Source organism: Cervus canadensis, chromosome 20, assembly GCF_019320065.1.
Source record: "Cervus canadensis isolate Bull #8, Minnesota chromosome 20, ASM1932006v1, whole genome shotgun sequence".
In the NCBI taxonomy this organism is placed as follows: Eukaryota; Metazoa; Chordata; class Mammalia; order Artiodactyla; family Cervidae; genus Cervus; species Cervus canadensis.
Genome location: NC_057405.1, coordinates 25,889,030 through 25,914,374, shown reverse-complemented (window position 1 = coordinate 25,914,374; position 25,345 = coordinate 25,889,030). Strand labels below are relative to the sequence as shown.

The 25,345-nt window shown below is 41.7% G+C and overlaps 1 protein-coding gene across 3 annotated transcripts in view; it reads left to right on the top strand.

Annotated features, from left to right (window-relative positions):
- Positions 1 to 3,544: 3,544 nt before the first annotated feature.
- SDHAF4 (succinate dehydrogenase complex assembly factor 4) overlaps positions 3,545 to 25,345 on the top strand; it is a 34,366-nt gene continuing 12,565 nt past the window's right edge. The window contains exons 1-3 of one of the 3 annotated variants that reach the window (XR_006263971.1): positions 3,545 to 3,717; positions 4,029 to 4,313; positions 22,375 to 22,432. Coding sequence is in view for 2 of the 3 variants with exons in the window: in XM_043439520.1 (XP_043295455.1) it covers positions 4,250 to 4,313; positions 23,038 to 23,202 (229 nt within the window). In the remaining variant the exon portion in view is untranslated. Of the gene's footprint in view, positions 3,718 to 4,028; positions 4,314 to 22,374; positions 22,433 to 22,560; positions 22,603 to 23,037; positions 23,203 to 25,345 lie in introns of those variants that run through there. The other 2 variants (XM_043439520.1, XM_043439519.1) reach the window with 2 other exon arrangements.

Sequence of the window (25,345 nt, the reverse complement as noted above, 5' to 3'; positions counted from 1 at the left end):
ACAACCCTCAGAATTGAAGAAAATATTTGCAAATCAAGCAACTGACAAGAGATTAATATCCAAAATATACAAACACCTCCCTCATGCAGCTCAATATCAAAAAACAAAAAAACCCACAAATAACCCAACCAAAACATAGGCACAAAACCTAAATAGACACTTCTCCAAAGAAGACACATAGATGGACCAAAAACAGCACATGAAAAGATGTTCACCATCACTGATTATTAGAGAAAAGCAACCCAGGGCTATTTTTTTACCTGACAGCACACAATCCAGGTCTTTCCCCCAGGAGAGCGGCAGTTAAATGGTAGTGATGCTGTGGTTGCCTTGACCTACTTAGAGGCCCATGTGACCATCTACAGAAACTGCCCTGCCAGGCAATAAAGCTGCAGTTGGCATGCTCAGCAGTGATACGCAGGAATGCTCGACCCATGGAAGTGTCTTCCCAGCGCTGTCAGATGTCACAGCAAGGCATCAATCCCTCTACTCCTGGGGCACTGTTACGCTCTCAACATGAGAGCTACCACTGAACACGGTTAATTCATTTGAAGCATATGCCAAATCCTGTAGGACAGGATCCCAAAGTGTATTTTTCTCACATGGGGCTGTCCTACCAGACCAGTTGCTTCTGGGCTGATGGGATATGTGATGAAGCTGGTTTATCCCACAGGCCTCTGTACCCACGGTCATCAGTGAGTTTTTGGTAAGAAACAATTTTGTAAGGGAGGCGACATGAAGTGTATGGAATGTAAGGTATTCAGTAAGTCCATAGGTGAAGTGCATAAAAGAAGCACAAGTCAGGCATAACAATCCAAACCCCAAATAATTGTTTATTCCTATACAGCAAATTGCTACCTCCTTCATTATAGATGTAGGAGACCTGGGTTCAATCCCTGGGCTGGGAAGATCCCCTGGAGAAGGGAAAGGCTACCCACTCCAGTACTCTGACCCGGAGAATTCCATGGGGTCGCAAAGAGTCGGGCACGACTGAGCAACTTTCACTTCACTCATCATAGTAGAGTCACTTATAGTCAAGAGCCGCCACTCAGGCCGTTCCATACTATATCAAGATTAGGTTTGTCTTTGCAAGTAGTGGTGCTAGCCCATCAGACTTGGCCAGGGTGAAACTATGTTAACGATACAGTCATGCCTCCATGCCACTGTGGCCGCCTTGTCAGGGACGCACTACACAAGCACAGCTGTGGTGAGGGGCAGAGACTGACTGATGCCTACAGAGTTGTCGCAGTGGTAACCAGCCGCTAAAAAGCCCTTCAGTGGTCCCCTCCTGCTGGCGTTCTCCCCTGGTGTGATCCCCTCTCTCTGACATGGGCTGGGTTCGCTGGTTCACTGCTAATTAAGAATTCAGCAAAAGTGATAGGTCGTCACTTCTGAGGTGAGATTACAAAGGGACCGTGCCTTCCATCTCCAGCAGTCTCCATTGTTCTTGTGCTTGTTCATGGACTCTCAGCTGCCATGTTGTAAGATGACTTCTGGAGAAGCCCATATAGCACAGAACTGAGGAAGGTCTTCAGTCCAAAAACTGCAAAGAACTAATACCTGCCAATAATCAGGTGGGTGAGCTCAGGAGCCGATCCTCCCATAGTCAAGCCTCCATGTGAGACACGAACCCAGCTCACAGCTTGACTGCAATCTCATTTAATACCTACAGCCGGAGGCACAAAAGCGGTGAGAGAATAGATGTTTATTGTTTTAAGCCACAAAATGTTGGTATGTTAGGTAGCAATAGATAACCTACAGTAATCTTGTTCTGTAGTCAAAGCTTTGGTTTTTCCAGTAGTCATGTATGGATGTGAGAGTTGAACCATAAAGAAAACTTAGCGCCGAAGAATTGATGCTTTTGAATTGTGGTGTTGGAGAAGACTCTTGAGGGTTCCTTGAACTACAAGGAGACCAAACCAGTCAACCCTAAAGGAAATCAGTCCTGAATATTCATTGAAAGGACTGATGCTGAAGCTGAAGCTCCAATACTTTGGCCACCTGATGTGACTAGAAAAGACCCTGATGCTAGGAAAGATTGAAGGCGGAGGAGCAGGGGATGACAGAGGATGAGATGGTGGGATGACATCACAGACTGTATGGACCTGAGTTTGAGCAAGCTCCAGGCTTGGTGATGGACACGGAAGCCTGGCAAAGAGTTGGACATGACTGAACAACTGAACTGAACTGACTCTTGTTCTGATTAAAAGCCCTTTTGCAACAGGACCCTTCTTTTGAGCATTCAGTGGGACCCAAATGTTATGCTTTGATGTCATTTGGAGATGTCCTAATTCCAAAAAAGTATCACAAAACCTTTACATTTTCCCAGTCCCTCACCACTTGTTTCAGTGCCCATGAAATGATGCATATCTTTATCTCAAGTTCTGTCTCCTTCCAGGCAGAGTATAAGATAAAGTCCTTCCCTCTGGGAGGATTTATTTTTACTTTTTTTGTCTCTGCTGTTCCTCAAGGCACCTGTAAAATGGGGCTCGAACTACCAAAGCAGTCATTTGCCAGAGCTGGTCAGTATATTGAGCAAAGCCCTCTGTAATTAATTTTGAGTTTTTTTCCTCGATCAAGTGGTCACATGGAACTCATCATCAAGCTGTAAATATGAACTAAGGGTGAAAAGGTGTGTGTGCAACCTACCGAGCTACTTGTTAATGAAACCTGCTGGGGTTTTGGCTTTGGGCCTTTCTGAAAATACCACTTCCTCTTGGTGAAAGGAGTCCTTATCTAGGAGAAACAGATATCTCTCATTCAGAGAACTCAGATTGCAGCCATGTGATGTTACTTGGTCAGACATGACCAGGGCCCAGTTCAGCTCAGCTCAGTCACTCAGTCGTGTCTGACTTTTTGCAGCCCCATGGACTGCAGCATGCCAGGCCTCCCTGTCCATCACCAACTCCCAGAGCTTACTCAAACTCATGTCCATTGAGTCCGTGATGCCATCCAACCATCTCACCCTCTGTCGTCCCCTTCTCTTCCTGCCTTCGATCTTTCCCAGCATCAGGGTCTTTTCAAACAAGTCAGTTCTTCACATCAGGTGGCCAAAGTATGGGAGTTTCAGCTCGAACATCAGTCCTTCCAATGAGTATTCAGGACTGATGTCTTTCAGGATGGACTGGTTGGATCTTCTTGCAGCCAAAGCATCCACACTCCTCCAACACCACAGTTCAAAAGCACCAATTCTTAGGCGCTCAGCTTTGTTTATAGTCCAACTCTCACATCCATACGTGACTACTGGAAAAACCATAGTCTTGACTAGACGGACCTTTGTTGGCAAAGTAATGGGCCCAAGAGCAAGACAAAAACTGCTTAAAAATATATATATATATATATAATAATAAATATATCTTTTTATTATATTATATGATGTATATTATATTATATATTAATATTATATGTATTATGTGTATATTATGTATTGTTTTATATATATTATATATTATACTATATATTATATATAATAATATATATTAAATATAATAATATATTATATATAAATATGCATATATATATCTCAAAGGGACGCCACTGTGATTCTGTGTAGCCCTCCACGGGTCCCATGAAGCCTCCCGCCCTGCCATACGTTCTCCTAACGTCACTGGAGCCTCTGGACCAGGAACGCAGATGCAGTTATCCCTCCCTGCAGCTGGACGAGATGAGCGCCTTCTGCTTGGTGTTGCACTCAAACTGCATCTTCCAGTCCGCCCGGTAAGTGGGTGCGAGTTCACTGAATAAGCAGACATGTAAAAAATTAGAGAGAACTGAAGAGAAAGAAACCTATTGCACGAGCAAAGAATAGCAGGTGCCCAATCTTTGTGGCCTGGAACAGCGAGCTCCCAAGAGACTTTCACCTTCAAGTTGAGGCGAAGCAAACAGATTAAGATGAACAAACGAAGGCATTCCCTCCGTTTGGGGGGATCCACCTTCAGACACAATTTGAGGTTTTCATCAACATGGGGTTAAGGGTAGTTTGGGTTGTTCTTCAAGAGAAGGCTGAGCTGTTCCACTTTTTCTTGCAGACCGCCCAGGGCCGGAGCGCGGATTTCCAGGGCCGCTCCGGACCGCAGAGAGGCCAGCTCCGCGCCAGAGAGAGCCCCGCCCCTTCAGGCCCCGCCCCTGCCCCGCGAAGGCCCCGCCCCCGGCCGCACGCAGCCCCGCCCCAGTCGCGGGGCGTGCCGGGACGACGCGACCCGCTAACACCTCAGGGCAGGCCGTTGCGGACGCCGCGGGAGCGGATGCCATGGCTGCGTTAGGCCTCGCTTCGTTGCTGGGCCGCGTCTCGGCTACAGCGTGGAGAGCGGCAAGTAAGGCGCCCGGGCCCGGGGCCGAGCGAAGGGTCGCGGGCAGGGTCGCGAAGGCCCAAGCCCCGAGAGAAACGCGTCCGGTGGGGCGGCGGTGTGCTGCCGTTTCAGGGGCCTCCGGGGCCGCGGAGCCTCCCTGTTCATCGGACTCGTGCGCGGGCGGGTCCTTCCCTCCTGGGCTCAGGTGGAACCCGAGCGGCACAGTCACAGGGCCCGCCCGGCCGCTCGCCTGCTTTCCGCCGGCCGCCGCACTGGCCACCAAGGGGGGCGGAAGTTCCGGGTACTGGAGGGCGCGCCGCGCGCTAGTGCGCGTGCACAGTGCGGAAAAGCGGGCCCTGTGGCAGTGCACCCGTCGTTTACTAAGGGTATTTACATTGGAAAGGATTTATGGCAGCTTGCAGTGCAAAATATGGGAGAGCACTGAATTTTGGAAAAGTAGGCTAAGGCAAAAAAGTATAATAAAAATTAGATGAAGGCAGGAGACTATTAAGTATGCATGCTTTCAGTAAAAAACAGACTTTTTTTTTTAAAGCCCTTTTTGTTGACAATTTTTCTCGATATATGTTACAGCCTTAACCCACAGAATATTCTAAGCATAGTTTTAATTTAGGACATCATGGAGAAATTGAAAGTGGAAAACAGTTCCAGCCGGCATCCTAATGGGCCCAAGATGTTTGCTTTCATACATACATACATACATATATATATATAGTTTGTTTTTATTTATATATAGCTTGTTTTCATTTTTATCATCATTTCTCCCCAGACATACTGCTTTTTGTTTTTGTATTTTTTTCAGACTTTAAACTTTTTATTTTTGTTAGTGGATAGCGAATTAGCAATGTTGTGGTAGTGTCAAGGGAGCAGGAAAGGGACCCAGCCATACATATATACATGTATCCATTCTCTCTCAAACCACCCCCTCCTGCCCCATCCAGGCTAGCATGTAACATTAAGTACAGTTCGACTGGCTAAACAATGAGTCTTTGGTTATTCATTTTGAATATAGCAATGTGTACATGACCCAGACATACCACTTGCTGATTGTAAAAATTGTAAATGGTCTGGAAATGAATAATAAGGAAAGTAAAAGCCCCCTTGCTGTGCAAACCTCAAAGTAATAACTGTGTAAAATTTTGCTGTGAGTTTATTCAATATCCCTTTTTCACTAAGGTTAAAAGCATGACAATGAAGTGTTTCATACCAAAAACTTACACAACATATATGAGTGAAGAAGCAAAGCCAACATTTATGAACCCATTCTCCAGTTTAAGAAATAGAATGTTTCCATTGCCGAGCTGTGTGCTGCTTCGTTTTGCAGTTGTGTAACTTTATAGAAATGACCTCATGCCTTTTGTATTTGTTTTACTTGATTTTTTCAACCAACATTGTTTTGAAATCCATCCATATTGTTATGTGATGTTGTAATTAGTAAGTGGTGAGAGTGTATCATACCTTTAGGGGGTTTCCCAAGTGGCTCTGTGGTAAAGAATCCGCCTGCCAAGCAGGAGATGTGGGTTCCATCCTTGGGTGGGGGAAATCCCCAGGAGAAGGAAATGACAACCCACTCTAGTATTCTTGCCTGGGAGATCCCATGGACAGAGGAACCTGGCAGTCCCTGGGGTCACAAGAGAGTCGGACACGACTTAGCAATTAAAGACACACACATGATACTTTTTTCCTTTCCCCCTTTCAGTAGACATTGTGTAATTCGGGAAGCCCCAGGTTTGGCTGCTACACATCTGGTGTATATGTGGGTGCACTTGCACAAGAGGTTGAATTCCTGGACTACTATGGTAAAGACCTGTTCAGTTTTACAATGTGATGCCAAATCGTAAAGGCATTTTTCATTCCTACTGGCAATTTATACTTCTGCCAGCAGTATATCAGAGTTCCTGTTTCTCCAAATACTTGCCAACATCTGATAGCAACAGAAAATTTAATTTTTGTCTGTGTGTAGGGTGTTGAAATAGTATTTCGTTATGAAATTGCATTTCTCTGGTTAGAGAAATGAAACATCTTTTCAAAAGTTTTTTTTTATTTTTCTGGTGAAATGTATCTTCATTTTCTTATTGGATTGTTTGTCTTGCTTATCTATATTCTTTACGTATATTTGACCACTATGCCTTTTTTAAGTTGTGTATTTTTGGCAAATAGCTCTGTTTGAGGATGACAGAAATGACAAGTGGATACTGAACTGAGAAGGCATTTTGAGACTGAAAAAGTGAGGCAGGGAGGTTCATACAGTCAGCGGGTCAGTTTATCATAGGGTGACTTACAGACTGGGATCAGGCACGCAGCCATCAGGAAGCACTAGCAGCTGTACTCCACACTGCCAAGGGACCGCTGGGACAGTTTCATAGTTAACCTAGGGTATGAAGGTGTGTGGGCTTCCCTGGTAGCTCAGCTGGTAAAGAACCCGCCTGCAGTGCAGGGGGCCCTGGTTTCAGTTCGTGGGTTTGGAAGTTTCCCTGGAGAAGGGGTAGGCTACCCCCTTGAGCATTCCTGGGCCTCCCTGGTTGCTCAGACAGTAAAGAATCCGCCCACAGTGCAGGAGACCTGGGTTTGATCTCTGGGTCGGGATGATCCCCTGGAGAAGGAAATGGCAACCCACTCCAGTATTCTTGCCTGGAGACGAGAATCCCTATGAACAGTGGAGCCTGGTGGGCTTCAGTCCATGGGGTCACAAAGAGGAGGACATGACTGAGCGATTAAGCACAGCACAACAGCATGTGAAGGTGGAAAGTATGTATGTAGAAGCAGGAAGTGCATCTTCCTAAGTCAAGATTTATGAATGGCTAGTGGTAGTTCCCTGGTGGCTCAGAGGTTAAATCGTCTGCCCGCAATGCAGGAGTCCCGGGTTCAATCCCTGGGTCGGGAAGATCCCCTGGAGAAGGAAATGGCAACCCACTCCAGTATTCTTGCCTGGAGAATCCCATGGATGGAGGACCCTGGTGGAATACAGTCCATGGGGTCGAAAAGAGTCGGACACAACTGAGCAACTTGACTAACTAACTAATTGGTCTCATGGCGGCTGGGAATATGTCAGCTAAGGTTTTCATCCTTGTTTAAGGGGAGTAAACAATTTAGGGGTCACCTGATCCTAATGATTATTAAACAGTATCTATCAACTACTGAGCCCTTGACAACAGAGAGCGATTTACCCCATACTGTCCTGGGTAGGGTCAGTGGAAAGACTGGAGGAACTATGTAGGCCCAAGATGTCACTTAAGATATCAGCCGTACAAGCTAGGTTTGTGAGCTGTTTTTGTCACTCTTATGGTGTCTTTCTTAAAAAACTATCTTCAGAGCTTCCCTGGTGGCTCATTGGTAAAGAATTCACCTGCCAGTGCAGGAGACACGGGTTCGATCCCTGGTCCAGGAAGATCCCAAATGCTGTAGAGTGGCTGAGCCTGTGCACCACAGCTTTTGAGCCTGTGCCCAAGAGCCGGTGGACTCAACCACTGAGCCCATGTGCCACAACTGTTGACGCCCATCCACCCCGTGCTCGGCAACAGGAGAAGGCTCTGCAGTGATGCGCCTCTGCACCGCAACTGGAAAGTAGCCCCTACTCGCTGTGACTAGAGAAAAGCCCACAGAGCGAGAAGACCCAAAATAAAAATAAAGCCAAAAATAAAATTTAAAATAAAATTATCTTCAGCAGTAGACAGAATAAAATTATGTATCTGATTGTACAATTTCAGAGCTTCAAAGGAAAGGTATCTTTTGGTAAACAAATTTGTAATGTTATCTTCTTGTCTTGATCCTTTTGTTTGTTACCAGTGCTTTGTAGTCTTCTGTAAGAAAACCTTCCCAACCCTAAGGTCCTAAAGATATTCTCCTATATTTTCTCCTTAAAGGTCTATAGTTTGGCTTTTTTATATTTAAGTCTTTATTCTACCAGGAATTTATTTTCATGCATGGCGTGAGGCAGGAAACTGATTTCACTTTTTTCCCAGGTCAGCAACCAGTTGTCCCATGTCCATATGTTGGACTTCCCCCCACCCCCCGATGAAATGCAGCTATCTTACATGTGCATGGACACCTGGGCACCTGGGTTTATTTCTTGGCTCTCTTTTCAGTTTCATTGATCTATTTGTCTCTTCTGTGATGTAATACCTATCTTAATAACCATACTTTTGTAACAACTCTTAATATTTAGTAGGGTAAGTCCTTTCATGTTGTTTTTCAGAAGTGTCTTGGCTATTCTTGGATATCTGCTTCCATATAAAATTATTTTTAAAAAGTTTCTGCTGGAATTTGGTTACAACTGCTCAGTATATTCTAAGATTATTATTTTCTAATTGCTGCTTATGTATGGAAACACAGTTGACTTGTTTATTGATTTTGTATCTGGTAACCTGGGTATATTACTTTATTAATTTCAATAATTTATTTGCAGATTTCGGTGGGGGTGGTGTTGGGTAGACACAAATATTGCCTGCAAATAATGAAAATCTATTTCTCCCTTTCTAGTCTTTATATATTTTTTATTTTCTCTTGTTTTTCTGTTCTTGGTCAAGTTTTTCAGTACAGTGTTGACTAGAAGTGATGGTAGGCATACTTGTTCATAATTACAAAGGGAATGTGTTCATATTTCATCATGCAATATTAGCTGTAGATGTGCCCTTCATTAGGTTAATGAAGTTCCTTGCCATTTCTAGAAGGATTGGGGTTTTGTTTGTTTGTTTATGCAGTTATCTGTTTTTTTAAGACAGAAATCTTGTTTTTAAGAAGAAATCTTGAAAAATTCATTTTTCTTCATCTTATTTTTAATTCATTTTTCTTGTTTAATACAGTGGGTTGGTGAATTACAGGTTTTTCTAGTGCTGATTTACTCTTGGATTCCTAGAAAATATTCAGATGTATCAGAATAGTTATGTTATCATAATATTGGGTGTGATATTAAACAAAATATGCTGATATTTTGTTTAAAAACTGCCCCGTAGTTTTCCTCTCTTGTAATTTCCTTTTCTAGTTTTGAAATTAAAGTTATTCTAGCCTCTTACAAGGAATTTAAGAGTCTTTTCGTCCGTTTCTTTAAGATTGAAATCTTAGATATTTGCCTATATTTTCTCTTTAAAGGTCTATAGTTTGGCGTTCTTGTATTTAAGTCTTTTTTCTACCAGGAATAAAGTCGCCTGCAGTGCAGGAGACTTCAGAGACTCAAGTTTGATTCCTGGGTTGGGAAGATCTCTTGGAGAAGGGCATGGCAACCCACACCAGTATTCTTGCCTGGAATATCCAACAGGTAACACTGGAACCATGATAATTCTCTTATATATAAACAGCATAAGACTAGATTTTGGTGAGTTTTTATTTTGAAGTCTGATAGTATATATCTTTTAACTGGAGAACTCGATCTATTTGCAGTCACTGTAAGTCACCTACATCTTCAGGTTGTGAACTTTCAAAGATGTGAACATGTGTTCCGTCAATGTAGGGTGAGATTGAAATTGCAGCTTGCCCTGCATCTATTGCTGATGATTCTTCAGCTCTACCATCTTCCACCTCCTCTCCTTCCTCCAGGCAGTAACTCTTGCCTGTTCACTTGATGCCAGCCCTTGTATGGCAGTTGTTGAGCTGTCATACTGTATTTTTCAAGGTACTGTACCATAAGATTAAAAATGTTTTCTTTATTTTTGTGTTTGTTTTTTATGTATTATTTTTGTGAGAAGTTTTATAAACTTACAGTACTGCATAGCCCACTGTGATACTTGGGTGAAAAGTGAAAGTTGCTCAGTCATGGCCGACTCTTTGCGACCCACCCCATGGGCTATACAGTCCATGGAATTCTCCAGGCCAGAATACTGGAGTGGGTGGCCTTTCTGTTCTCCAGGGGATCTTCTTAATCCAAGGATTGAACCCAGGTCTCCTGCATTGCAGGTGGATTCTTTACCAGCTGGGCCACGGAGGAAGCCCAGGAATACTGGAGTGGGTAGCCTATCCCTTCTCCAAGGGATCTTCCCGACCCAGGAATCAAACCGGGGTCTCCTGCATTACAGGTGGATTCTTTACCAATTGAGCTACCTTTAACAGGGGAAGACTAACTCTGTTGGACTTACAAAACAAGTAGGACTTAACAAACGCTCTTGGACTGGAACTTTGGTATGTAGGGGACTTACTGTATGTTGTGCTTAGTCACTCAGTCATGTCAGTTGCGTCCAGCTCTTTGCAACCTCATGGACTGTAGCCCACCAGGCTCCTCTGTCCATGGGGATTCCTCAGGCAAGAATACTGGAGTGGGTTGCCATGCCCTCCTCCAGATCTTCCCAACCCAGGGATTGAACCCAGGTCTCCCACACTATGGGTGGATTCTTTACCATCTGCGCCACCTGGGAGGCCCAAGAATACTGGAGTGGGTAGCCTATCCCTTCTCCAGGGGATCTTCCAAATCCAGGAATCGAACTGGAGGCTCCTGCATTGCAAGCGGATTCTTTACCAGCTGATCTCTGTTGGACTTATGAACAAGTAGGACTTACAAACACTCTCAGACTGGAACTCTTTTGTTTATCGGGGACTCCAGTTCAGTTCAGTCGCTCAGTCACGTCCAACTCTTTGCAATCCCATGAACCACAGCACACCAGGCCTCCCTGTCCATCACCAACTCCCGGAGTCTGTTCAAACTCATGCCCATCGAGTTGGTGATGCCATCCAACCATCTCATCCTCTGTTGTCCCCTTCTCCTCCTGCCCCCAGTCCCTCCCAGCATCAGGGTCTTTTCCAGTGAGTCAGCTCTCTGTTTCAGGTGGCCAAAGTATTGGAGTTTCAGCTTCAGCATCAGTCCTTCCAATGAACACCCAGGACTGATCTTTAGGTTGGACTGGTTGGCTCTCCTTGCAGTCCAAGGGACTCAAGAGTCTTCTCCAACACCACAGTTCAAAAGCATCAGTTCTTTAGCACTCAGCTTTCTTTATAGTCCAACTCTTACATCCATACATGACCACTGGAAAAACCATAGCCTTGACGAGACGGACCTTTGTTGACAAAGTAATGTCTCAGCTTTTTAATATGCTATCTAGGTTGGTCGTAACTTTCCTTCCAAGGAGTAAGCATCTTTTAATTTCATGGCTGCAGTCACCATCTGCAGTGATTTTGGAGCCCAGAAAAATAAAGTCTGACACTGTTTCCACTGTTTCCCCCCTCTATTTGCCATGAAAGTGATGGGACCAGATGCCATGATCTTAGTTTTCTGAATGTTGAGCTTTAAGCCAACTTTTTCACTCTCCTCTTTCACTTTCATCAAGAGGCTCTTTAGTTCTTCACTTTCTGCCATAAGGGTGGTGTCATCTGCATATCGGAGGTTATTGATATTTCTCCCGGCAGTCTTGATTCCAGCTTGTGCTTCTTCCAGCCCAGCATTTCTCATGATGTGCTCTGCATATAAGTTAAATAAGCAGGGTGACAATATACAGCCCTGACGCACTCCTTTTCCTATTTGGAACCAGTCTGTTGTTCCATGTCCAGTTCTAACTGTTGCTTCCTGACCTGGATGCAGGTTTCTCAAGAGGCAGGTCAGGTGGTCTGGTATTCCCATCTCTTTCAGAATTTTCCACAGTTTATTGTGATCCACACAGTCAAAGGCTTTGGCATAGTCAATGCTGTATATTTACTGATAAAATTGACATTTCTGCCATCTCATTTTTTGTACCTTCTATTTGTCATACTTTCAATTAAATGTTTTCTTCTTTCATTTTTTTTCCTCAGTGATTTTGAAGATACACATTGCTTTTTATTGGTTACTCTTGAAATCTGAATGCATGCTTGAGGAAGTTGAAGTTAATTAATATCTTCATGTTCCTCCTAAACAGTACAAAGCTTAGAAATGCTTTGAATTCATTCACCCTCCTACTCTGTTGTTCAGCCTTTTAGGGTTGTGTGTGTGTGAGTGTATGTTTTCTTGTGTATATGTTAGGGTGGAATTGTGTAGTAACACAAATCAACATATTACATTTTTATATAGTCAATGTTTAAAACTTCTGTTTTTCTCTTTTTATCTCACACTTCTTGATTCAATTTCTTACAATACATTGTTTAGAAGTTCCCTTTGGTGATAGTCTTGTGATAAAGTTTCTCAGTGCTTTTTTTTTAAACATGTATTTTATTTTTAATCTGAAAATATGGTTTATTTCTCTCATTCTTGCAAAGTAGTTTCAATAAATGTATCATTGTCTCACAGCACTCTCTCTTCTGGCTTTCTTTATAGCTGTTGGGAGGTCCTCTGTCTAATGTTTGTTCCTTCATTAGTAATCTCTCCTTTACCTAGCTACTTTTTAGATCTTCCTAAAAAAGAAGAATGTTGGCTTCTTCATTGTACTTTGTGTCTAGATGTGTTTTTCTTATTTAATTTTTTTTTTACTTGCAACTCTCTGTGTTTCCTACATCTGAAGATTCCTGTCTGTTGGACGTATCCTTGTCTTTTCATTATCTCCTTCTGGAACTATGATTAAACAAACATTTGTTAGCCCTCATTTTATCCTCCAAATATTTTTAACTTCACTTTTATTATTTTTATTTCCTTGTTACTATGCTTTTTTCTGTATAATTTCTTCAGAACTTTATTCTGCGCCACAAACTCTTTTCAGCTGTATCTATTCTGCTATTTAGGCCTTTTATTGAGCTTTAAATTTAAATTTGTGGTTTTTGGGGGTGTGTGTTTGTTTGTTTTTGGGTTTTGTTTTTTTAAAATATTGGCCTAGTGAATTTTCACAGTCTCTTACTCATTTTTCTCTTTGGCTCCATTTTTATTTCCTTAAACATATTAGTTATTTTAATTTTTATTTCAGTGTACAGATCTTTATGGTCCTAGCTCCATTGTTTGTTGATATTGCATATAATAGCTTGTTTCCTTGAATGTTTTATTGTATTCCCTCTTTGAGACTTCCATAAGATGTGAGTTGAAAAACTATTTGTCCTCAGAGGATTTGCTTCTGCCATGTGTCTGAAAGCACTTCAGCCTCAGACTAATCCATGTTGTATAAAGATGCTCCTCTGAGGGTCTTTGAATCTTGCACATAGTGTGTAATCTGACATAAACACAGATATGCTCAACCAGTGCTTTAAAATATCAAGAGGGCCTTCCTTTTTAACATCTTTACACAGAACAAAGGTTTTCATTAACTAGAGTTTGTTTTCTAATCCCTTGCTCTTTGGACCAGCAACGGGAGCATCACCTTGGAACTTGTTAAAATGCATAATCTTAGGTCACACCAAATCTACTAAGAATCTGCATTTTAGTAAGATCTTCCCCAGGTAGTTATATGCACGTTTAAAAATCTTCCGAATCACTGTCTTTTCTCAGTGCATGAGCCTTCCTGGGTTCTGGCCTCTAGTAGGCTTTTTGTTTTGCTTGGGTTCAAAAGACTGTGCTCTAGCAGCTGTCCTAAGACCTCCGTACACTAAACTCTAGGGGAGAAAGACACAGGTTATATACCAGCTTAACTGTTTATGGTACAGGAATGCTTTGATACTCTTATCATTGTTTCCTTTCTTAACATTTCTTTCTCTGAGTTAGAAGTGTTTTGTGTGTGTGTGTGTGTGTGTATATATATATATTTTAATTTTTTTACCTTTTTGGATGATTTTGGCTATACAGTTTTGGCATCTCTATCAAATTGCTAGAACAGAAGTTTTGAAAGTTATTTTTTAGTGACAGTTTATTCTTTTTCCTTTTCCTTTTATTAGTTCTCTTAGAAAGTCATCTTCTTGCCTGTAATGTTCTTATAGACACAATTGTAAATAGGCTTTGGATAAGGCCAAAGCATCCCTTGAAAAAGAAGATGTGAGCTTTATGGTGAATGTCCTCATTTCTGTAAAGGAGGCCAGTGTCCTGTCTAATCATGTACTGTGCAGAAATAAGAGAAATATTTTGCAAAAGTAGGAAGTCAAGAAACACCTGGAGTAACAGGCAAATTTGGCCGTGGAGTACAGAATGAAGCAGGGCAAAGGCTAGTAGAGTTCTGCCAAGAGAACGCACTGGTCATAGCAAACACCCTCTTCCAACAACACAAGAGAAGACTCTACACATGGACATCACCAGATGGTCAACACCGAAATCAGATTGATTATATTCTTTGCAGCCAAAGATGGAGAAAGCTCTATACAGTCAGCAAAAACCAAGAGGGAGCTGACTGTGGCTCAGATCATGAACTCCTTATTGCCAAATTCAGACTTAAACTGAAGAAGGTAGGGATAACCACTAGACCATTCAGGTATGACTAAATCAAATCCCTTATGACTATACAGTAGAAGTGAGAAATAGATTTAAGGGACTAGATCTGATAGACAGAGAGCCTGATGAACTTGGACGGAGGTTTGTGACATTGTACAGGAGACAGGGATCAAGACCATCCCCATGGAAAAGAAATGCAAAAAGGCAAAATGGTTGTCTGAGGAGGCCTTACAAATAGCTGTGAAATGAAGAGAAGCGAAAAGCAAAGGAGAAAAGGAAAGATATTCCCATTTGCATGCAGAGTTCCAAAGAATAGCCAGGAGAGATAAGAAAGCCTTCCTCAGTGATCAGTGCAAAGAAATAGAGGAAACAATAGAATGGGAAAGACTAGAGATCTCTTCAAGAAAATTAGAGATACCAAGGGAACATTTCACGCAAAGATGGGTTCGATAAAGGACAGAAATGGTATGGACCTGACAGAAGCAGAAGATATTAAGAAGAGGTGGCAAGAATACACAGAAGAACTGTACAGAAAAGATCTTCACGACCCAGATAATCACAGTGGTGTGATCAGTCACCTAGAGCCAGACATCCTGGAATGTGAAGTCAAGTGGGCCTTAGGAAGCATCACTACGAAGAAAGCTAGTGGAGGTGATGGAATTCCAGTTGAGCTATTTCAAATCCTGAAAGATGATGCTGTGAAAGTGCTGCACTCAATATGCCAGCAAATTTGGAAAACTCAGCAGTGGCCACAGGACTGGAAAAGGTCAGTTTTCATTCCAATCCCTAAGAAAGGCAATCCCAAAGAATGCTCAAACTCCCATACAATTGCACTCATCTCCCACGTTAGTAAAGTAATGCTCAAAATTCTCCAAGCCAGGCTTCAGCAATACGTGAACCGTGAACTACCAGATGTTCAAGCTAGCTTTAGAAAAGGGTTATTTGTTTATTATTGAAGAGTTTGACATTTCTTATAGACAGCATATTAAAAAGCAGAGACATTAATTTGTCAACAAAGGTCCCTCTAGTCAAAGCTATGGTTTTTCCAGTAGTCATGTATGGATCTGAGAGTTGGACTGTGAAGAAAACTGAGCGCCGAAAAATTGATGTTTTTGAACTGTGGTGTTGGAGAAGACTCTTGAGAGTCCCTTGGACTGCAAGGAGATCCAACCAGTCAATCCTGAAGGAGATCAGTCCTGGGTGTTCATTGGAAGGACTGATGCTGAAGCTGAAACTCCAATACTTTGGCCACCTCATGTGAAGAGTTGACTCATTGGAAAAGACCCTGATGCTGGGAGGGATTGGGGGAAGGAGGAGAAGGGGACGACAGAGGATGAGCTGGCTGGATGGCATCACCGACTCAATGGACATGAGTTTGAGCAGACTCTGGGTGTTGGTGATGGACAGGGAGGCCTGGCGTGCTGCGATTCATGGGGTCACAAATAGTCGGACACGACTGAGCAACTGAACTGAACTGAATATTTTGCACATGTTATTCCTAACCCAGCCCCACTGGCCACAACTTGGACATGTGGCTGCTTGGCTGCAGGGAAGGCTGGGATATGTGATCCCTAAGTGAGTGGCCTGTTGCTCAACTTGATCACAGACGGTGGGAGTGGGTGTTCTCGAGCTCAGTGGAAGGGGGGATGCAGCTTGGCTGCTGGACACACTGAGCAGTCTTTACACATCTGCCCAGTGTCCCTTTTCCAGAAAATGATCATGTTCATACTAAACAGAATTATTATAAATCGCAATTATACAAATAAGTTGACATTTTTTCCAGCTCCTAACACAGGGCCTGGCACATTGGCACCTAATGCATAATATTACTTTTATTATTTACTGTCATGTCTGCATCATTTAAGAAGCAAAATTTTAGCTTCAGGTTTTGTTTATGTTATACTTGATAGCCAGGGATTTTGTGCCATTTTTATTTCACATAAATACTTAGGAACTTCTAGAAAATTTGAAACATACCATACACTCACCAAAAACAAGACCTGGAGCTGACTGTGGTTCAGATCATGAGCTCCTTATTGCAGAGTGTTTTAAGTCACTCAGTTGTGTCCAACTCTTTATGACCCCATGGACTGTAGTACACCAAGCTCTTCTGTCCATGGAATTCTCCAGGCAGGAATATTGGAGTGGGTTGCCATTTCCTTTCCCACCTTATTGTAAAATTTAGGCTTCAGTTGAAGAAAGTAGGGAAAACCACTAGACCATTCAGGTGACCTAAATAAAATCCCTTCTGCTTATACAGTGGAGGTGACAATTAGGCTCAAGAGATTAGATCTTGAGGTAGACCCAGTGCCTTAAGAACTATGGAAAGAGGTTAGTAACATTGTACTGGAGGCAGTGAACAAAACCATCCCAAGAAAAATAAATTCAGGAAGGCAAACTGGTTGTCTGAGGAGGCTTTACAAATAGCTTGGAAAGGAGAAGCGAAAGGCAAGGGAGAAAGAGAAAGATACATCCAACTGAATGCACAATTCCAGAGAATAGCAAGGAGAGATAAGAAGGCATTCTTCAATGAATAATGCAGAGAAATAGAGGAAAACCATAGAATGGGAAAGACTAGAGATCTATTCAGGAAAATTAGAGATACCAAGGGAACATTTCTTGCATGGATGGAACTGATAAATGGTAAAGAACTATTAATAATAGAAGCAGAAGAGATTAAGAAGTGATGGAAAGAATACACAGAAGAACTATATAAGAAAGATATTAGTGACCCAGATAACCATATGGTAGAGTCACTCACCTAGAGCCAGGCATTCTGGAGTGTAAATTCAAGTGGGCCTTAAGAAGCATCACTACAAACAAGCTAATGGAGGTGACACAATTCCAGCTGAGCTATTTCAAATCCTAAAAGATGATGCTCTAAATGTGCTGCACTAAATATGCCAGCAAATTTGGAAAACTCAGCAGTAGCCATGGGACTGGAAAAGGTCAGTTTTCATTCCAATCCCAAAGAAGGGCAACGCCAAAGAATGCTCAAACTACCACACAATTGCACTGATTTCACATGCTAGCAAGGTAATGCTCAAAAATCCTTCAAGTTAGGCTTCAGCAGAACCAAGAACTTCCAGATGTATAAGCTGGGTTTTGAAGAAGCAGAGGAACCACAGATCAAGTTGCCACCATTAGTTCAGTCATGGAGAAAGCAAGGGAGTTCCAGAAAAACATCTACTTCTGCTTCATTGACTACACTAAAGCCTATGACTGTGGATCACAACAAACTGTGGGTAGTTCTTAAAGAGATAGTACTACCAGGCTGAAAACCACAGTCACAGAAAACTAATCAATCTAATCATGTGGACCACAGCCTTGTCTAACTCAATGAAACTATGAGTCATGCTGTGTAGGGCCACCCAAGACAGACGGGTTATGGTGGAGAATTCTGACAAAATGTGGTCCACTGAACAAGGGAATGTCAAACCACTTCAGTATTCCTGCCTTGAGAACCCCATGAACAGTATGAAAAGGCAAAAAGATAGGACACTGAAAGTTGAACTCCCCAGGTTGGTAGCTGCCCAGTATGCTACTAGAGATCAGTGGAGAAGTAACTCCAGAAAGAATGAAGAGACAGAGCCAAAGCAAAAACAATACCCAGTTGTGGATGTGACTGGTAATAGAAGCAAAGTCTGATGCTGTAAAGAGCAATATTGCATAGGAACCTGGAATGTTAGGTCCATGAATCAAGGGAAATTGGAAGTGGTCAAACAAGAGATGGCAAGAGTGAACATCGACATTCTAGGAATCACCGAACTAAAATGGACTGGAATGGGTGAATTTAACTCAGATGACCTGAGTTAATTTATGTCTACTACTGTGGGCAGGAATCCCTTAGAAGAAATGGAGTAGCCGTCATGGTCAACAAAAGAGTCCGAAACACAGTACTTGGATGCAGTCTCAAAAAGGTCAGTTTTCATTCCAGTCCAAAGAAAGGCAATGCCAAAGAACGCTCAAACTACTGCACAATTGCACTCATGCTAGTAAAGTAATGCTCAAAATTCTCCAAGCCAGGTTTCAGCAATATGTGAATCGTGAACTTCCAGATGTTCAAGCTGGTTTTAGAAAAGGCAGAGGAACCAGAGATCGAATTGCCAACATCTATTGTATCATCAAAAAAGCAAGAGAGTTCCAAAACACTTCTGCTTTATTGACTATGCCGTGCCTTTGACTGTGTGGATCACCACAAACTGTGGAAAATTCTGAAAGAGATGGGAATACCAGACCACCTGACCTGCCTCTTGAGGAAATCTGTATGCAGGTCAGGCAGCAACAGTTAAAACTGGACCTAGAAGAACAGACTGGTTCAAAATAGAAAAAGGAGTACCTCAGAGCTGTATATTGTCAGCCTGTTTATTTAACTTATATGTAGAGTACATCATGAGAAATGCTGGGCTAGATGAAACAAAGTTGGAATCAAGATTGCCGGGAGAAATATCAAATAACCTCAGATATGCAGATGACACCACCCTTATGGCAAAAGTGAAGAAGAACTAGAGAGCCTCTTGTTGAAAGTGAAAGAGGAGAGAGTGGAAAAGTTGGCTTAAAGCTCAACATTCAGAAAACTAAGATCATGGCATCCAGTCCCATCACTTCATGGCAAATAGATGGGGAAACAGTGGCAGACTTTATTTTGGGGGGCTCCAAAATCACTGCATATCGTGACTGCAGCCATGAAATTAAAAGACACTTACTCCTTGAAAGAAAAGTTATGACCAATCCAGACAGCATTTTAAAAAGCAGAGACACTACTTTGCCAACAAAGGTCTGTCTAGTCAAGGCTATGGTTTTTCCAGTGGTCATGTATGGATGTGAGAGTTGGACTATAAAGAAAACTGACCCAGGTGGGATGCATGAGACAAGTGCTCGGGCCTGGTGCACTGGGAAGACCGAGAGGAATCGGGTGGAGAGGGAGGTGGGAGGGGGGATCAGGATGGGGAATACATGTAACTCCATGGCTGATTCATGTCAATGTATGACAAAACCCACTGAAATGTTGTGAAGTAATTAGCCTCCAACTAATAAAAATAAATGAAAAAAAAAAAGTGACTGAGAAAGAAAAAAGAAAAGAAAACTGAGCACCAAAGAATTGATGCTTTTGAACTGTGTTGTTGGAGAAGACTCTTGAGAATCCCTTGGACTGCAAGGAGATCCAATCAGTCCATTCTAAAGGAAATCAGTCCTTAATATTCATTAGAAGGACTGATGCTGAAGCTGAAACTCCAGTATTTTGGCCACCTGATGCAAAGAGCTGATTCATTCGAAAAGACCCTGATGCTGGGAAAGACTGAAGGCAGGAGGAGAAGGGGACAACAGAGGATGAGGTGGTTGGATGGCATCACTCAATGAAGATAAGTTTGAGTAAACTCCAGGAGTTGGTGATAGACATGGAGGCTTGGCGTGTTGCAGTCCATAGGGTCGCAAAGAGTCAGACAAGACTGAGCAACTTGACTCAACTGAGTACTGCCAGACCATCTTAACTGTATCCTCAGAGAGCAATATGCAGGTAAAGAAGCAATAGTTAGAACTGGACATGGAACAATGGACTAGTTCAAAATCAGGAATGAAGTACGTCAAGGCTGTATATTGTCACTTTGCTTATTTAACTTATGTGCCGATTACATCATGCAGAATGCTGGATTAAATAGTAAGTCATAAGCTGGAATCAAGGTTGCCGGGAGAAATGTAACCAACCTCAGATATGCAGATAATACCATTCTAATGGCAGAGGGCGAAGAGAAACTAAAGAGCCTCTTGATGAGGGTGAAAGAAGAGAGTGAAGAAGCTGGCTTAAAACTCAACATTCAAAAAAATAAGATCATGGCATCCAGTCCCATTATTTCATAGCAAATAGATGAAGAAAATTGGAAACAGTGACAGATTTTATTTTCTTGGGTTCCAAGATCACTGCAGATGGTGACTGCAGGCATAAAATTAAAAGGCACTTACTCCTTGGAAGAAAAACTATGACAAACGTAGACAGCATATTAAAAAGTGGGGACGTCACTTTGCCAACAAAGGCGTGTATAGTCAAAGTTATGGTTTTTCAGTAGTCATGTATGGATGTGAGAGTTGAACCATAAAGACTGAGCTCCAAAGAATTAGTGCTTGCAAATCGTGGTGCTGGAGGACTCTTGAAAGTTCCTTGGCCTGCAGGAAGATCAAACATTCATTCATCAAACATCAAATATTCCCTGAATATTCACTGGAAGGACTGATGCACTTCTGTGTCTGAAGGTGTATTCCTGATGTATCCACGGAGAGAGATGTATTCCATGTCCACCTATTCCTCCACCATCTTATTCTCACTATATTTATTTTCTTAATCGTTGAATTTTATGGGCCCTTTCATTGAGGAAGAAGACTAATTTGCATTACAGTTGGTCATTCAGAGAGTCAGCCATGTTGTCAGTCACTGAGATCTGTGCAGTGGATATGCAGAATGTATTATCTTGAAATTGTTAATGTAGTTTGTGATGTTAACTTTTTGTAATCTTGCAAACAAGTCACGTAAATTCCAAATTGGCTGTGGAAGGTATATATGTATACACACACAGAGACATACATACATTCAAATACTTGTATGTGTGTATATTTGTGTGTGTGTGTGTATGTAATTTTTTAAAGCAGGGGTAGGATGATGTAGTGCTTGTTAGAAAATGAATAAAATATGTGTAATGAAAGAAAATTTTAATTATATGTAGTACTACCAGGAGCTTCCAGATAATTCTATAATAATAATAGATACAATTTGTCACTCTGCTAGGTGCTTTGAATGAATTGCCCTATTTAGTCATCTCATCAGATAGGTACTATTATCTTCAATTTAGAGGGGGAAGAAATGGATTTTAAAAGGGAAAATAACTCAACAAGGATCAAGCAACTAGTAGCAGTTATTTTAGTTTCCTATTGCTGGTATAATGAAATACCACACACTCAGTGGCTTAAAAACCCTTATAGTTCTGGAGGTGAGAAATGTGAAATGGGCCTCTCTGTGTGGAAACCAAGGTGTTAGGGTTGTGTTTCTTCTGGAGGTTCCTGGGGAGAATCTGTTTCCTCCCTCTTCCAACTCACAGAGGCTGCCCAGTTTCCTTATCTTGGTGGCCCTTTCCTCCATCGTTGGAGTCAGCAACATCATCAAGTTTGTCTCACACTGCCCCCTCTCTGGTTCTCTCTTCTAATTCTCTCTTCCCCATTTAAGGACCCTTGTGATTAAAGTAGACCCACTCAGATTGTTCAGGACAGTCTCCCTAGATCAGGGTCATCTGATTAGCAACCTCAGTTCCATCTGCTACCTAATTCTCTTCCACCATCTGACCTAACCCACACAAAGATTCTGGATATTAGGTTCTCACCCTACGTCAGGGCCGTTAAAGTGCTGCCACAGTGGTGTGACTGGAACTAGTACCCACCTCTGTCTCTAAAGCCATTCCTTCACAGACTTGAAACCCCCCATCCCAGAGGTGGTTTTTCAGAGTGGTTTTGCCCTTATTGAACATTATCTCAATAAGGGTTGGATAACTTTCATAATACTGAACACTTTTGTTGTTGTGGTTCAGTCGCTCAGTCGTGTCCATCTCTTTGCAACCCCATGAACCACAGCACCCCAGGCCTCCCTGTCCATCACCAGCTTCCAGAGCTTACTCAAACTCATGTTCATTGAGTCGGCGATGCTATCCAACCATCTCATCCTCTGTCGTCCCCAACTCTTCCCACCCTCGATCTTTCCCAGCCTCAGGGTCTTTTCCAATGAGTCAGTTCCTCCCATTAGGTGATCAAAGTATTGGACCTTCAGCTTCAGCATCAGTCCTTCTAATGAATATTCTGTAAATTTTCCTTTCTCATTATAACATAGAAAGTGATCACATTTATACATTGCAGGTGCCCAGTGGGCTTTCCTGGTTGCGCAGTGGTAAACAATCTACCTGCCAGTACAGGAGACATCGTTTCGATCCCTGAGTTGGGAAGAACCCCTGGAGAAGGAAATGGCAACCCACTCCAGTATTCTTACCTGGAGAATCCCATGGGCAGAGGAGCCTGGCAGACTGCACTCTATGAATCGCAAAAGAGTCGGACATGACTTAATGACTAAAACACCAGCAACAACAGGTGCCCGGTACATTTGAAAACGTTTAATTGACAGAAAAAGAGGACCATTATTAGAATTTAAGAGTCCTAAATACAATTCCTTGTGACATCTTGAAATTTAAATACTAAGTATTATCATTTAAAAGTTCCTACTACTTAGTTACTCTTAGTGACCTGATTCCTGGTATTTGGGCATTGTTTCAAATAAGAATCATTATATATGTTTTTACAATTTTGATATTAACTTATTTCAAAGCTCTTCTTTTCAAACTGATAGCATTGGTTGCCACCAAAGAAGGGAACTGGCTGTCTGAAAGGGGCAAAAGGAAGAATTGTCACTATATTTCCTTTTCTACTTAAAATTTTGATAAATGTGAATGTATAAGGTTAAAACAAGTAAGTAAAAATATTAAATTTTGGAGTAGAATAAATGAACAGCTTCTGTTTTTTTCACAGTCTTCACTCTGCCAGGATCACCCCTTCTGTGTAATTCTTTGAGGAAAATAAGTTCTCAAGGAGGAAAACCTGAACCTAGCAAACAACCTCTTAAGAAGCCAAAGTTACCAGAAGGTCGTTTTGATGCGCCAGAAGATTCCAATTTAGAGAAGGAACCCCTGACAAGTGAGTATACTTAAACTCCTCTCTTAATGTCTGAGGTCTCAAAGTGTTTCTGTTACTGAGAAAAAAATTAAAGATGCATATTATTGTTTATAATTCTTCATTAACAGTAATAAAGAATATTTCAACAATGAATAAAATTGCTGTATTGACCATCAATATGTATGGGTTTTAAAAAGAGATTGATAGCCCCTTGGCAGTGATTGATTATATTTGCTCATGTATTGATTCCATTATTGACATGAAAAAAATATATGAATTAAGACCTACTTTGATGCAAATAATGGAAACCTACTTCAACAGCCTAAACAGAAGGTAGGGTGTGTTGTTAGTAAGGTGCAGGGAACAGGTTAGGCTCTCTAGGGCAGTGATGCTGCTGGCCATTGGAGGAAGACGGACCTCAGGACTAAGCACTGTGGAAACCAGATAGTTTCCCTTCTTCTCTTGTCTCTGGCCGACACTGAACTGTTTTCTGTCTCCATACTCCCTTCTGAGTCCACTGGGCAGAAAGTAACTGCTCCCAGCAGCTACTCAGTTCAAGAGACTAACTAAACTGAGAATACAGTTTCTTAGTCTTAGTTTCAAATTTCTTAAGAAGAAAACTCACTGGCCCAGCTTGGATCTGGTGTCCACAGCTAAGTCAGCCAGTGGCCAGGGTCCTGGGTCACAAGTGAAAGAGGTTGTTCTCACTGTGACCATGTGATTTGGGGAAAGAAGGGGAAGTTTGGAGAACAAAGAGTTTTTCTGGAGAGGAAGGATGATAGACCAAACATTATTTTGTATTCAGTATGTACAAATTTTGGCTCATGTGTTAAAACTCTGGTTTTTTTTAAAGTACTGCTTTGTTTTCATGCTGTACCCTTCTGTACCTTTGAATTGTGGAAAATGTGCAAACATTAGCTATTCAAAAAGTAGTATCTCATACAGCATAAATGTAAACATGCCACTTTTTAACTTTGGCAAGGTTGCCCTGCTTGTGTGATTTTTCCAGTTTCATGAGAGGTAACCCATCTATATAGTGAAGCATCCTAGGTGAGACTATACCAATAGAGGATACAGGGACCTGTGCCTGGAATTCTTTCTAGAACATAAAACTTTGGGATTTTGCTCACTTGTGAAATATTTCAGTTATGTCACTGTACCAAGCCCAGTCTAATAAGCAGATCAACCAGCCAAGATGATGGAGACTTCTAAAAGTTGTTATAATCTGGAGGTAAAATGTTCCTTTGAAGGTTTTAGCTAAGCACAAAAATCTGAGAGGAAAGATTTCCTTATAGTGTCTCACACAAAAGCAGCAGTCTCAGAAATAGACCCTCACATATATGCTTAAGTAATTCTTGACAAGCGTGCCGAGACCATTCAGTGGGGAAAAGAACAGTCTTTTCAACAAGTGGTGCTTTGAAAACTGGATATCCACATGCAAAAGAATGAAATTGGACCCCTTACCTTATACCATATTCAAAAACTAACTGTAAGTATATCAAAGACCTAAACTTAAGAGGCAAAACTGTAAAACTCTTAGAAGAAAATTGGAGAAAATCTTTATGCCCTTGGATTTGACAATGATTTCGTGCATGTGACACCAAAAGCCCAACCAGCAAACATAAAAATACATGAATAAGACACCATCAAAATTAAGAAATTTTGTTTATCCAAGAACATTATCAAGAAAGTGAAAAAAATAACCTACGGAATGGGGGAAGATATTTGTAAGTCATATGTCTGAAAAGAATTAATATCCAGAGTACAAAAGAATTACAACTCAACAACAAAAACAACTCAATTCAAAAATGGGCAAACAACTCGAATAGACATTTCTTCAAAGAAGATATACAAATGACCAACATATGTTTGAAAAGATGCTCAACATCACTAATCATTAAGGAAATAAAAATCAAAACCACGGCAACACACCATTTCACACCATCTCTGTAGTTTAAGAAAAACTGGAAAATAATAACTAATGGTGACAGTGGAGAAATTGGAACCACACGTTTCTGGTAGGAATGTAAAATGATACAACAATGGAAAACAGTTTTGCAACTTCCCGAAAAGTAAAATATAGAACTACCATGTGACCTTGCAATTTTACTCCTACATATAAATCCAAAATAATTAAACAGAGACTTAAACAGATATCTGCACA